General features: G+C 40.0%; 1 protein-coding gene and 1 long non-coding RNA gene across 6 annotated transcripts in view; one reads left to right on the forward strand and one right to left on the reverse strand.

Moving 5' to 3' along the window:
• LOC309611249 overlaps window positions 1-14,175 on the reverse strand; it is a 28,810-nt gene extending 14,635 nt beyond the window's left edge. For all 4 annotated transcript variants that reach the window (XR_014234413.1, XR_014234414.1, XR_014234415.1 and 1 more), the window contains exons 1-3: window positions 6,606-14,175; window positions 5,958-6,165; window positions 540-605 (exon numbers count right to left, since the gene is read on the reverse strand). This is a non-coding gene — a long non-coding RNA (uncharacterized lncRNA). The remainder of the gene's footprint in view (window positions 1-539; window positions 606-5,957; window positions 6,166-6,605) is intronic.
• ACAA2 (acetyl-CoA acyltransferase 2) overlaps window positions 6,163-14,788 on the forward strand; it is a 41,683-nt gene continuing 33,057 nt past the window's right edge. The window contains exons 1-2 of one of the 2 annotated variants that reach the window (XM_082355435.1): window positions 6,163-6,372; window positions 14,184-14,350. In XM_082355435.1, the coding sequence (XP_082211561.1) occupies window positions 6,324-6,372; window positions 14,184-14,350 (216 nt within the window). In that variant the 5' untranslated portion in view covers window positions 6,163-6,323. The remainder of the gene's footprint in view (window positions 6,373-14,183; window positions 14,351-14,788) is intronic. The other variant, XM_082355436.1, reaches the window with a different exon arrangement.

Consider the following 14,788-nt stretch of genomic DNA (forward strand, 5'->3'; position numbering starts at 1 on the left):
AGGAACAAAGACAAATACACTTGACGCTTGAATGGGGGGGTAGGAGAGCCCACCCTCCATACAGTCAAAAGTCTGTATACAATTTATAGACAGCCCTCCATATGCTCAGTTCCTCCATATGGGAGGTTCCAACCAACCTCTGCTCATGTAATACAGTAGTATTTACTATTGAAAAACATCTGTGTATAAATGAACCCATGCAGCTCAAACTCATGCCGTTCAAGGGTCAACTGTATATATCCTTCACTTAGGTTTGTGACAATATCTTAAGCTATTTGGAACACACCTAGACCTGGGGTAAACTTAAAATAAGTTCAGCAAATCAGTGTCTGTGTTATTTTCTGTCTACATTTCATTTCTGCTGTTCTTGTTTGTCAACTCGAACTCTCTGTAGAGTAGGTATTTGTTATAAGGACAAAACCACATCCAAGGTAATAACTGCTTCTTAATTAACAAAATTTGAAGTTATCACCAAAGCAGTTAGATTAACAATGAGCACATACATAACTTGCCCAACTACTCAAGATTAGCAAACTCACTTGTCTCATTTACTCAAATTCAAGGCCCTCTGTATCCTTGGGTTCTGTGTCCATGGATGCAATCAACTGCAAATCAAAAATATGTGAAAAAAAATTTTTTTCCAGAAAGTTCCAAAAGCAAAACTTGAATCTTCCATGCACCAGCAACTATTTACATAGAATTTACATTGTATAAGGTACTATAATCCAGAGATTGCTTAAAGGAGAATGTGTGTAGGTTATATCCAAATACCATGTCATTTTAGATAAGGGACTTGATTTTGGTATCCTCCTGTAACCATTCCCTAAGATACAGAGGGAAAACTCTACTCATTTGTTAACATTGTCCTAGCCCCTACCAACTCCACCAATTTTCCCAGTTTCTGTTACTGAAACTTCTAAAGCCATTGCTGCATTTAGAAGTTACTGAAACTTCTAAAGCCATTAATTTTGAGTATTATAGGAAGTTTAAGCACAGGAAAATTATCCACAAAATGTAGAAGATAGGGCTGAGGCTGGTTATTTCTGAAATCCTAATGAAATCTTAACATTAGAATTTACAGATTTACAATAGATTCATTGATTTCCAGTCTTAACGCTGATCTACTCTTTTTTTTTCAAAAAAAATAATTACAGAAAGAAATGATAACAGGGCATTTCTAAAAATACTGAGAGCTAAATGTCTTAGAACATTTACATCTCATGAGGGCCCATGTCTAGATTTTAAGAATTATAAAATAACTAATTTTGATATAGATATTTAGTGTTATACAATATATACTTGGTTACATATGGTTAAACATGAAAAGAACTAATTATAATTTATTTCTGGTAATTTTGCATCTTTATTGAAAGATACTTTTCCTCCCAATTTTTATTTTGAAAAGTTAAATAACTACTGAAGAGTTGTCAAAATAGAGCAATGAACAACCGTATACTCTACCTTTAGGTTCCCTAATTGGTAATACTTTGCCGTATCTGCTATCTCTCTTTCTCTGCCAGTGTATTTGTATGCATTTTTTGAGTCATTTGGTAATTAGTTGCAGCATCATGACTCTTCACCTCTAAATATTTCAGTGTGTACCTCCTAAGAACAAAGGACAATCTCTGCCATATCTACAATATAATTAACATAATCAGGAAAAGTAATGTCAGTGCTACCGTCTCATGCAATTTATAGAAAGTTCCCCCAACTGTCCCAATTCTGTTCTTTAGAGTTGTTGTTTTTAAATCCAGTTTCCAATTAAAGATCCCATGTTACATTCAAATGTCACATATCTCCTCTAATCTAATACTATTCCCGGCCTTTTTTGTTTTTCACAACATTGACATTTTTTTAAGAGTTCAGGTCAGTTATTTTGCAGAATGTCCCTCAATCTGGATTTGTCTGATTGTTTCCTTATGATTAGATTCAAGTCAGACTTTTTTTGGAGAAATCCTACATAAGTGAAGTTGTGTCCTCAGTGTATCCAGAGGGTGCATGATGTCAGTTTGTCCCATTAATGGTAATGTTAAGCTTGGTCACTTGGTCAAGGTAATACAAGATTTCTCTAGCGTACGGATAACTTTTCCTCTTCATGATACTTTGAGATTATGTAAATATCTTTACATAGATTTACATGTTTTTTATATATGTAAAACTTTTACCCAATGGTTTTCAAAATCCATCCATTTTCATGCCATTTTTAATTACAAAAAACTTAGGAAATTTGGAAAGATTTACTGCTGGTGATCTGTAAGGTATTGAGTGGGAAACTGTGATACTTAAGAGTGATGTTATCTTAACTTTTCTTAATAAATATATGGGGGGCAAATTGAATAGAACCTGCCTTTTTCTCTTATTGAAGAACACTAATACCCTTATCAATAGTTCTACAGACCAAATGCAATAACTCTGCATTTGGACTATTAGAAAGTTTTAATGGAAAAACCCATAACTTTTTTTTTTTTAAACCCATAACTTTTAAAGATCTGTTTATTTCCTCCACCACTGTATCTCACATTATGCATAATTCACTGCATGTTTTCTGATTTTTATTTTCTTCATTACAAAACACACATTTGACTGGCTTAAGTTTATTGAGTGTCAGCTTGAGATAAAATGTGTTGGTTTTGGCTCACCTAATGAATTCCATTTTGGTTTCAATTTTATTATGTTACTAGCTTTCAAACATAAATCAATTTCTAATGCTCTAATGGTACTAGCTCTGTACCATCCTTGGAAGAATTAAGAAAATAATCATTCAAATCATTTCCTGTAGGAGCCATGGTTGAGAAAGGCTGAGCATCTAGTAGTGACACATTGCCTCACTTCTCCACCTACCTGAAACCACACTTTACCTCATACCCCCAGATCCTTCCCCTGCCAAAAAAAGCACGTAAATTTTCTAATCCAAGCCACCATATGTAAGTATGTTACTTTTACCAAGGTTTCAACTACTTTATTTCTTCCACCGAGGAAGATTAACTTAACATTCACCTCCTTTCCTGTTTTCTATAACATATACCTTAGTTAATGATACCTGTCTCTTTTTCTACCTCCGCTTCTATGTTCCACATGCCATAAGCCCTGGACAAACAACATGGGCCTTGGGCTTCTGAGAACCAAGAGTTCAAACCTATAATTCAGCAAATCTAGATTTGAGGCCTTGGCAAATTCTTTGGTTTCTCTGGGTCTAAGCTTCCTCATTTATAAAATAAGAAAGGAAAAACTCTTACCTATTTCATGGGGTTGCAAAATGTTCCTTAATTTGGGTTTGTCTGATGTTATATGAATTGTATGTTATTCTGTTTTATATAACAATTATCATATTGCCTGAGTATATGAACTATAAACAGCATACATAAGTGCCTGGTGCATGGTGGGCACACAGTGCTCATAGATGGTAGCTTTTATTTTACTATATTCTTTGCTCATCATCCAGAATATGAAGGTGAAAAAAAATCATTGGGTATGTGGGAAGCTTTGATTTATTCAAAGTCCAAATTCCACTGACTATATACACTTCTTGTGAAAAAGGAGTATACATATTTTTTAAAGTTAATAGCCTTGGAACTCATGTATTGAATTGACGATTGTCAATTTCCTGGATTTGCTCAAATCAAAGCAACAGAAGAAAGAAAAGGAATAAACCAGAGGGTCAAATTACAACAGATGGTGAGTAAAAGGGAACAGTGGATAACTGGGAGAACAAAAGGGAAATGAAGGAATTTTCTGTAATGACGGACATGTTCTAAATTATATTTTGAAAGCTGAGAGTAGTTTGGGTTAAAAGAGTGTATGCACTTGTGACACTCATCCAATTTAAGATTTGTACATTTGACCCCATGGAAATTTTGCCTTAAAAGAATTGTAAACAAATACTGACCTCCTAACATGAGTCATAGTATTTCTGGGTGATCTTCATTAAAAAAATAAAAAAAATAAAAAAGATGGAAGAACAGATGGAGGGACGTGATACAACAAATATAGCAAAATGTTAACAACTGTAGAATACAAGTGGTGAATATATGGGTGTTCACTGTAGAAGTCTTTCCACTTTCCTGTATGTTTGAAAGTTTTCATAATAAAAACTGGACTATAAAACAAACAAATAGGGACTTCCCTGGTGGCACAGTGGTTAAGAATCCACCTGCCAATGCAGGGGACATGGGTTCGAGCCCTGGTCCGGGAAGATCCCACATGTTGCGGAGCAACTAAACCCGTGCACCACAACTACTGAGCCTGTGCTCTAGAGCCTGTGAGCCACAACTACTGAGCCCGTGTGCCGCAACTACTGAAGCCCGCACGCCTAGAACCTGTGCTCCGCAACAAGAGAAGCCACCGCAGTGAGAAGCCCGTGCACCGCAACGAAGAGTAGCCCCTGCTCGCCGCAACTAGAGAAAAAGCCCGCGCACAGCCACGAAGACCCAACGCAGACATAAATAAATAAATAAATAAATAAATAAATAAATAAATAAATAAATAAATAAATAAAAGTAAACAAACACACAAACACAATGTGAGAGGGCCACGAAGGCATTTGAAAAGCAGGATTCTAGAGCGGGCATTGCCTGACAGCTCACAGAACACCTCAGTGCCTCCCACCACCCCTTCCCTACTGTGTGGTCCGAGCGCGGGTTGGAAAAGAATTTCCAGACACAAGGCCGAATGTAAGGAAGATAGAGTTTATTAAAGAGAAGGGTCGCTGCAAGAACAGCTGGCCGACTTCTTGGTAGGCAGGGAAAGCCGACCCTGAGCGTGGGTTGCTTGTCTGGTTTGTTTGTTTGTTTGTTTTAACATCTTTATTGGAGTGTAACTGCTTTACAAGGGTGTGTTAGTTTCTGCTGTATAACAAAGTGAATCAGTTATACATATACATATATCCCCATATCTCTTCCCTCTTGCGTCTCCCTCCCTCCCACCCTCCCTATCCCACCTCTCTAGGTGGTCACAAAGCACCGAGCTGATCCGAGCCAGCAATCCCACTACTGGGCATATACCCTGCTTGTCTGTTTTTATAGCCAGAGAACAAAGGGACTTCTGAGTCACCCGCTGATTGGGTAGGATCTGCATGTTCCAGTGGGAGGAATACCTTTCTGTATATGGGATGGTAAAGGAGCAAGGCATGCTGCTTGGGAAAGCTCAGAGATGTTGCAATGGTTGCTGCATGACAGAGTGATAAGGGTCTGGTAACTCTCTGTTCCGGGGATGTTGGCCCTTTTAGTTTATCTCGTTCTTTGTCCTTGGAGCACACCACACCGACCACGCGAATCAAGCCCGAGGCAGCCTGGCCAGCCTCCGAGCCCCGGCGCTGGGGATCTGCCCCTTCTCTGCCCGGGTCGCCTCCTGCTCGCCCGGTCTCAGTCCGTTCTCAGCACACACTCTATCACCTGGTTCCCAGAACTCAGATTGCGCAGTGGTCACGTCATCATCGACCAGGGCTCACAGTTACAGCGGCAGAGGCATCCCTAACCTCCCTCATCCGTAGCCTAACCGGCTCACCCTAATCTCCCAGCCCCCGGTTCCCTGGCCCCATTTCGCCTGACAAGTTTTCATAATCCTCTCAGGCTCCGCCAGCGGCGCCGCCAGCCATGGGGCCCGATCATATAAGGAAAATACTGCGGCTTCATCCGGAGCTGCACCGTGGACCCGGGGGCGCCCCTGCCCTACGCCACTCGCTACACTCCTCCCCTGCCAACCTCCCCAGGCCTGTCCCCCTCGCCGGCCCCGCAGTCTAGGCCTCTGCCCCTGGTCTGCGCAGCCGCTCTCCCCAGCCTGCGGGAGTCGCTCAGCCAATCCCCTCCCGCCGTCTTCCGGAGCCTCCCCCACTCGACTTCCGGTCCGCCGGCAGCGCCCGCCCGCAACCCACCTCTGTCAAACCAGTTCCACACTTTTCGGTCGCCTGGTCACACGTTTAAGAAAATTCAGGAGTGAGGATGAAGAGGCACGTTAATTACCTGTTAGGGGTAGCGGGGCATATAGAGGCCGGGGATTGGATGGACAGAGTAGAGTCAAATCATTCTCTTGATTGGGAGACAAAGTCTTTAAAAACAACGATATGAGGAAAAAAATCCGCTTGCGAGGAACGTTCTCTTGTCCAAGGCCGGTCTCCCCGGGAGGTTTTGGTACCCTTGGTTCCCACGGGGTGGCGCGGAGGGCCGCATCCTGCCAAAACAGAGAGAGAGCCCTGGCCCGGCCGCGCGAAGTAGGTAGAAAGGCGCGGCCGAGGCCACGCTGGCGCCGCCCCTCGCGCTTAAAGTCCGGGTGCCCGGGGCGGTACGTCAGCGTCGCGGAGGAGGACCCCTGCGCTGCCGTCCGCCGCCATGGCCCTGCTCCGAGGTGACCCCTGCAGCCTCGCCTCTCTCGCCCCTGGTTGGTGGGGGGGTGCGGAAGGGCCCGGTCTCGGCGGGGAGTCGAGGCCTCCTAGGCGGTAAAGGGGACTTGATAAAACCCCAACCCGAAAGCACTGTTTGGGTTCAGGAGAAAACATACTTGTCAGGCACTAGCGACAGTGATCTCCCTGCAACTTACAGCTGAGAGTTGAGACCACGGTTTGCTTGTTTCTGACCTTGAAGGTCATTTGCCTTTGCGCGGTAGTGACTCACCTAGTTGGAGGTTAGCTGTTTGGAAGACTGGGGCGGCGCCATACGCACGAGGCGGCCTGGGGCGGAGGGGTGCCTCTCCCATGAGCCCGGCGGCCTCGGACTTGGTCAGAGTGTGGGCGGGGCTTGGGGGAAGGAAGGAATGTTGTCTTGGAGTCGGCAGGGGATCTCTGTTCCCCCACAGTGCTTGGTGGCGATCTGTTGGAGAACTTTCCTTAATCCCTTTCCCTTCTATTCTTTCGAGTGACTCCAGAAGAGTGCAGTCATTGAGTACATAAATTCTACAGTTATTAACTTACAAAAATATATGTAAACTCCCTTTTCATAACAAGTGGTCGCAGTCAGTGGAATAAGGATGAAAGCTCATCCTTACTTTCTGTGTCCTTTGAAGAACCTTCAGATGGAACACGTTATATATCAAGGCCCCGGGCAGAAAAACACTTGGCAGGATCTATCTAAGAACCAACATTCTGGTGGTGCAGGGCCCTGTGGGCTCTGTGAAGGAGGCGGGGTTTTATTCTAAATTCAAAAGAAGGCAATCTCCTACCTTAAAGTAGAATAACAGGATCTGATATCCAATCTGCCCCCATTTCCTCAGGGCTATGAGGCTGCCTATGTAGCAAGGAGGAGAATTTAAGAGCATTTAAGAATCTATTGCAAAGGTCCAGGCAACATCAAATGATGGTTTTGACTCAAGTGGGGGGCAGTGGAATTGGGGAAAAGGGGGAGGAATGATTTGAGATAGATTTGGAGTTGGAATTGACAGAAGTTGGTGATAGGTTGGATGTGGCAGGTCAATGAGAAGGAAATGTCAAGAATGACCAGGTTTCTGGTTTGAGGAATTGTGTTCATGATGATACTCCTTATGGAGTGAGGAAAACTGGGGAAGGGATAGATTTGTAAGAGAATATTGAGGTGCTCAAGTGCAGATATCAGGTAGGCAGTTGGTTAGGGGGATCTGGAGCTCAGAAGAGCCAAAATGACATGTGAACAGTTCAAGTGAGAAATAGGTATTCTGAGACAAGAGGATTTAATTTAATTTGTCAGTGCTCTTTCCAATTCTGAATTTAATAAAGCAGCATATTGATTTTTTTTTTAGATGAGGTATTCAGAAAACTCAAATTATTTAAAAGCTGCATGGTCATGAGCTGTCTTCTTTAAAAGGAAATTATATTTTTATTGGTTTCTCTGTATAAGAATTTATCAGTGGTTCTGACCACTTTATTTTAACACAGACCCCTTTGAAAGTTTGATGAAAACTATGAACCCAGTAAGGGGAAAGAATGTACATCAACACCTGCATTAGGGGAGTATGAAGTTTATAAATTTGGGACACCATTCACCATGGTGTTAAAGTTAGTGATTGTATTTTTATCCATTTCCCTGTTTTACAGGGAAACTGTAATCTGTTTTACAGGGAATGTTTCCCTGTTTTACTGCTGTCCAGAAAGGTAGAATGGCTTGTCTCTAATGATAGTGTCTTGATTGTTATTGGTTAGTTAGAATACATTACAGATACGTACTTCTCTCAAGTAGCGTACTAGGTGCTTGCAGGACTAGTGGGTAAGAGAGAACGTGCAACTGATTCTTGTGGGGAAAAGGACACATTTGAATGGCAGCATATAATTGACTTTGGTAAAGATTGTCATTAATTTATCAGATTTCTGTAGAACCAATACCCCGGGTTTTTATTAGCACCAATCCCAGGGCTTGGTAGAAGGGTTGCACTCAACAAATGTTAACTCTCTTAACTGCTCCTTAGCTTTGCTGGGAATGTTTGTGCAACCCTTCAAGGCAGGTGAGGTGGGCAGGTGGGGGCGGGGGTCAGGGAGCTGCCAGATTAATCCTGAAACTGAAGTGGATACAGAAGCAGCAGTTTTCCTTGTTAGCTTTGGTTGCTGTCTGCAGTTGCTGTAATTAAATGAGTAAATATTTGCCTAACAATGTAGTGAAAAGGAAGGCAGAACTCCTCTTTCTCTTCTAGTGTTATTTTTCCTCTGTGGTCACATCTGCCACATTGCCAGACCCTTTCCTGGCGTTTCTGACTCACTGTGCTCTGGATTAATATGTCTTTTCATTGTCTTTCAGTAAAAATCTTTAACCTCTGAATTTTCAGAGCCTTTTAAAATACACAAGATCTTAGCTGGGTGTTAACGATGGTTAAGTTTTAGACCTTTCAACTTCCACATAAAATCGACATCAGATCAAATAATTATTGCCATGGTATCCAGTTTATGAAATTACAGGAAAAAATCCTTTAGATTGTCTAGTCTTTGTACCTGCACATGCCAGATTATTTTTAAAAATACACTTAATAGCTTTTTCCCCCTTCAAAATAATTGTATTAGTTCAGTTTTAGCCTTGCTCATGCTAACCTTTACAGCCTGGGAGCTGCAAGTAAGCAGATGTGATGTAAGGAAAGGGGAAGTTCTTGCTTTTATTTTCATTTTCACACACGCACACTCTTTTGTAGATTTCTCATATTTCACCATACGCACTTCCCACACAAAAATGCTTTCTTAGATTATGAAATACAAGGAAAAAACTCATGACAGGAAATTTATGGAGAAGCAAATGAAATGTGCCTTCATTGTTTCTGAAAAGTCAATGTTCAGTTCGAATCATTTTCATGTATGCAGTATATCATTTTTTCTGGCTTTGGAGATTTTGTCTTTTGTTTTGAGAAGTTTGACAGTGATGTCCCAAGATGAGTGAGTGTGTGCATGTAATTTGCATTTATTCACGTTGGGGTTTACTGAGCTTGAATCTGTAAATTTATCTTTTAGGTTTATAGAAAAATTGAACAGAAAGTACAGAGCATTCCCATATACTTCCTCGCCTCACTCCATTATCCCCTATTATTAACAGCATTAATGTGGTACATTTGTTACAATTGATGAACCAATACTGATATATTATCTTTAACTAAAGTCCACAGTTTACATTAAGGTTCATTTGTTGTGTTGTATAGTTCTATAGGTTTTGACAAACGTATAATGACATGTATCTACCATTATAGTATCATAAAGAGTAGTTTCACTGCCCTAAAATTTCCCTGTGCTGTACCCATTCATTTCTCCTTCCCTACCACCCCCAACCCCTGATAACCGCTGGTCTTTTTACTGTCTCCATAATTTTGCCATTTCTAGGTGTCATATAGTTGGACTCATACAGTGTGTAGCCTTTTCAGATTGGCTTCTTTCACCAGCAATATGCATTTAAGTTTCTTTCATGTCTTTTCATGACTTGATACCACATTTCTTTTTAGTGCTGAAGAATATTCCATTGTATGAGTGTACCACAGTTTATCCGTTCACCTACTGAAGAACATCTTGGCTGCTTCCAAGTTTTAACAATTATGAATAAAGCCGCTATAAACATTTGTGTGCAGGTTTTTGTGTGGACCTAAGTTTTCAACTCACTGGGGTAGATACAAAGAAATGTGACTACTAGATCATATGAGTGGAGTATGGTTAGTTTTAGTTTTGGAAGCAACTGCCACACTGTCTTCCAAAGTGGCTGTACCATGTTGCATTCCCAGAAGCAGTGGGTGAGTTTCTTTTGGTCCACATCCTCACCAACGTTTTGTATGGCCAGTGTTTTTGGATTTTAGCCATTCTAATAGTTGTGGGATAGTATCTCATTGTTGGTTTAATTTGCAGTTACCTAATAACATGATGTCAAACATCTTTTCATATGACTATTTGCCATTTGTATAGTATCTTTGGTAAGGTGTCTGTTCACATTTTTTATGCATTTTTAACTGGGTTGTTTGTTTTCTTATTATTGAGTTTGAAGAGCTCTTTGTATATGTTAGATACCAGCCCTTTATCAGATAAGTATTTTGCAAGTATTTTCTCCCAGTCCGTGGCTTGTCTTTTTGTGCTTTTAGTAATGTCTTTTGAAGAGCAGAAGATTTCAATTTTAATAAAGTCCAAATTTTTCTTTCATGGATTGTGCTTTTAGTGTTGTATCTAAAAAGTTATCACCAAGCCAAACCAAAGGTCGTCTAGATTTTCTCTTTTGGTATCTTCTAGGAGTTTTATAGTCTTTGAATTTTTTATTTAAGTCTGTGTTCCAATTTGAGCTAATTTTTATGAACGGTGTAAGGTCTGTCTACTTTGTTGTTGTTGTTGTTTGCATGTGGATGTCCAGTTGTTCCAGCACCATTTATTGAAAAGACTGTCCTTTCTCCATTGAATTGCCTTTGTTCCTTTGTCAGACTTTGCCCATGTTTTTTGTTTTGTTTTGTTTTCCCCAATCATCTTTTTCCTCTGTTCTTCAGATCAGGTAATGTCTGTTTATCTCTTTCAAGGTCACTGAACCTTACTCCTTTCACTTCCATTCTGCTTTTACACCCACTCGGTGTATATTTTATTTCAGATATTTTTCAGTTTTAGAATTTTCACTCTGGTTCTTTTTTTTTAAGCTTTTTTTTTCTTTGTGGAGATGTCCTATCCTTTATTATGAACAAAGTTTTCTATACATCCTTGAGCATAGTTATGATAGACAGCTGCTTTAAAATACTTGTCTGCTAATTCTAACATCTGGGTCATCTTGGGGTTGGTTGCTGTTGATTTTCTTTTATCTCAAGAATGAGTCACACAGGCATACGTCATTGTATTGCACTTTGCAAATACTGCGGTTTTTTACAAATGGAAGGTTTGTGGCAACCCTGTAGTTGAGCAAGTTTATTGGTGCCATTTTTCCTACAACGTTTGCTCACTTTGTGTCCGTGTTACATTTTGGTGATTCTCGCAATGTTTCAAACCCTCCATCAGCAAAAAGATTACAACTCACTGAAGGCTCAGATGATGGTTAGTATTTTTTAGCAATAAAGTATTTTTTAAATTAAAGTATGCACAATATTTTAGACATAATGTTATTGCACACTTAACAGGCTACAGTACAAGCATAACTTTTATAGGCACTGGAAGACAAAAAAATTCGTGCGACTTGCTTAATTGCAGTAGTCTGGAACCAAACCTGTAATATCTCTTGAGATATGCCTGTATTTTCTTGTTTCTTCATATGTGAATAAATTTTGGATTGTGTGGTGGACAGTGCAGGTGAACCATTGTAGAGACTGGATTCTGGCACTTTCCAAAAAGTATTGACTTACCAATTATTTAGTTAACTTTTTTTGCAGGTAGTTAATTTGGCTGAACTCAGACTGCACACTCTGTCTCCCCTGTAGAGGGCAGTAGCTCAAATCTAACTAATTCATTTAGGCTTAGCTGAGGTGGTTGTAGTTGTCCCCACAGGTTCATGATTAAGGATTCAGCCAGATATTTGGGCTCCGCACTGTGCTGCTTTTCTTTCACAGATTCCCCCCCCCCCCACTCAGTTTTCAGTAGCTGCGATTGCCATAAACTTAGTTCTCTGATTCTTCAAGCCAGCAAGACTTTGAGTTTCTGAATTCTCGCCATTCTATTTAGTGTGGGCTGCTGGCCTTCAAGTTAGAGGTTATAAATAACTTGGACACTCACCCTGTGCTATTCCCCTTTCCCATACCTACTCTACATCTGCCTACTTTTGTTCATTCTCCAAGGACTTGAGGAAGCCATTCTTATATATCGTCAGTGTCTACTGGAGAGTTGGTCAAATAGGAGCATACTAGGCAATGACCAGAAGCAGGACTGTACCAAAATTAGGAAGAAGGCAAGCAAAAGGGAAAGAAAAATGAAATAAAGCAAACACCAGTATAAAAATAGGCAGAGACTATTAATCAAGGAGGATTAGAGGATGTTTACAGGAAGGCATAGTGGCCCAGAATAACCCATCTCAGAGGAAAACATTTGTAGTGCACCAAACCAACATTTATGGCCTTTTGTAAGTATCTGAATATTTTATCTGTAAAGAACTGATTGGATCTGTTCTAAAGTATAGTTATATATGTTGCTCCTAACATTCTTTTAGACTGTAAATTTCTCAAAGTAGGAATGAAAGAAGAAGCTGGAATTTTTTTTAGGATAGATTTAGTTTGTTCCATGGAAAGAGATCTCTAACATAAACAGGAGAATTGTACCCAGATAACAATAGTGGTATAATGTTTGCATGGTCTCAATTATAGGTCAATATCTGGGTACAAACTCATTGTTAAAAGTCCCGTAGTTTCTTGGCAAGATGTGGAAATGTGTGCTCAGATTGTCTTTGGGAAAATTTAGTTAGTGTATACAAAGCATCAAGCATGAAGTCCATCTAACAGTAAGTGCCCCTGTATGTTAACTGTAATATTTACCTTGCAGAGTTGTTGGGAAGATTAGATACTATATGACAAGTGATGAGATGTCTAGTACTTAGTAGGTGCCTAATAAATGTTAGTGTGATGAAGCTGCTGTAACCGATGTTGTTCCCCAGTACGCAGGCTTTGCATTTTGCAACTCTAGTGGGTGCCACTCATATCATAGTCATTGTAGATTTGTTAACCATATATATATATATTTTTTGGCAGGTGGCAGTAGAGTGCCTTGGGAAGGGACAATTTGTATTTATCTGTACAGGGACACCAATCAAACCAATAGTGATACTGCAAGTTTGTAGTCTTTGCAATAATAGATATATAGATAATTCCTCTGTATCCTTTGTGGTTAGGTCAGATGTAGGAAACTTTGTTACATTCTAACTGACACATTATAATAGGATATTAGCAAATGAGAGTGTCTTTAGAGAAAAACAACCAGAATTAATGTTAAATAAAGAAATGTTGAAAGAATGCTTTTTATGTATTTGGGAAAAGAGTCATTACGTCTGGGGAATTTTACAGGTTAGCTGACTCCAGATACTGGAGGGGCTACCCATGATAAAGGTCATCTGTTTTGCTCATTTTATTCTAAGAGTAAAAAATAATAGTTCACATTATTTGAAATTTGTAATTTGTCATCCTGTGACTCTAGAAGCAGTGACATATGTAATACAAATTCAAAGCAGTATATGTTCTAGAAACTATATAATCTGTCTGAGTTTGGAATGCGTTTGGATAGAACTACGATTGGTAGATGGAAGACTTGGTAAGCCAAGCCAGCTCAGTATGAGAAAAAAAATCGTTAGTTTATGTTGCCTATTCACGGGCACACCGCTTCACACAATGGAGCATGCCTTCTTACTGAAAGTTCTTTAGCAGAAGTTAGAGAGGACCTCTTGTCAGGAATATTCTAGAGGAAGTTCTTATAGGATGAGTGGTTGGCCTCAAACAACCTTAAGGTACCTTCTAGTTGGGAGATTCTTTGATTCTATGACTAGGCAATATACTCCAGCAAATAGAAGAAGCATTTCGTTTTAAACAAATGTTCTAGCACTGCAAATCATCAGATTATAAGAATGTTGTCTAGCCGAAATGGATTTACGTCGTAGCCTGCAGTGCAGTTCTTGGTGCCAGCATGTAGGTATTGATCAAAATGATAACTTTTAGTACTGCTTCTCTGAGTGTGACCCATTCTGTGTATTATTATGTGACAAAGATTTGTAGTTATTTAATTGAAAATTGTACTTTACAATAAGGTTCGCAGTGAAATTATTTAAAGCATGTTAGGGAGACTGACTAACCTGTCGTTGCTTATAAATCTCTCCTCTTTGCAATAGGTGTGTTCATCGTTGCTGCTAAGCGGACACCCTTTGGAGCTTATGGAGGTCTTCTGAAAGACTTCACAGCTACTGACTTGGCTGAATCTGCTGCCAGGGCTGCCTTGTCTGCTGGCAAAGTCTTGCCTGAAACTATTGACAGTGTCGTTGTAGGCAATGTCATGCAGGTTAGCAGGGCTGAAGGGACATATTCATTCCTATTGCTTTCTTTTATCAGTTTCTAAAAATAATCCCTTTAACGTGTTGTAATGGTGTACTAGTTAATAATAGTTGAAGGTATTCATAATTTGAGGAGTCCTCTGACTCCAGAAGCAATGGCATATATAATTCAAAAGGACATATATAATTCAAAAGAACATACATTCAGAAACTATATATCTATCTGGGATCTATCTGGGACTTGGGATACACTTTATTGCTTCTTAAATAGCAAATTAATTTCCTCGACTTATTTGAAGTAAATTGGTTCTCTCTGTGTGCCACTAAGAGTAGCAAACCCAAGCAATGCAACACATCTCCCATAATTTCTTACACACAGTAGGAGCTTGGTCAGTGTTCTGTGGGAAACGAGAAGCTCCTTTACCCTCTACCTTGCTATGTATGGT

Source organism: Balaenoptera borealis (assembly GCF_965194805.1).
Source record: "Balaenoptera borealis genome assembly, chromosome: 14".
NCBI classification, from domain to species: domain Eukaryota; kingdom Metazoa; phylum Chordata; class Mammalia; order Artiodactyla; family Balaenopteridae; genus Balaenoptera; species Balaenoptera borealis.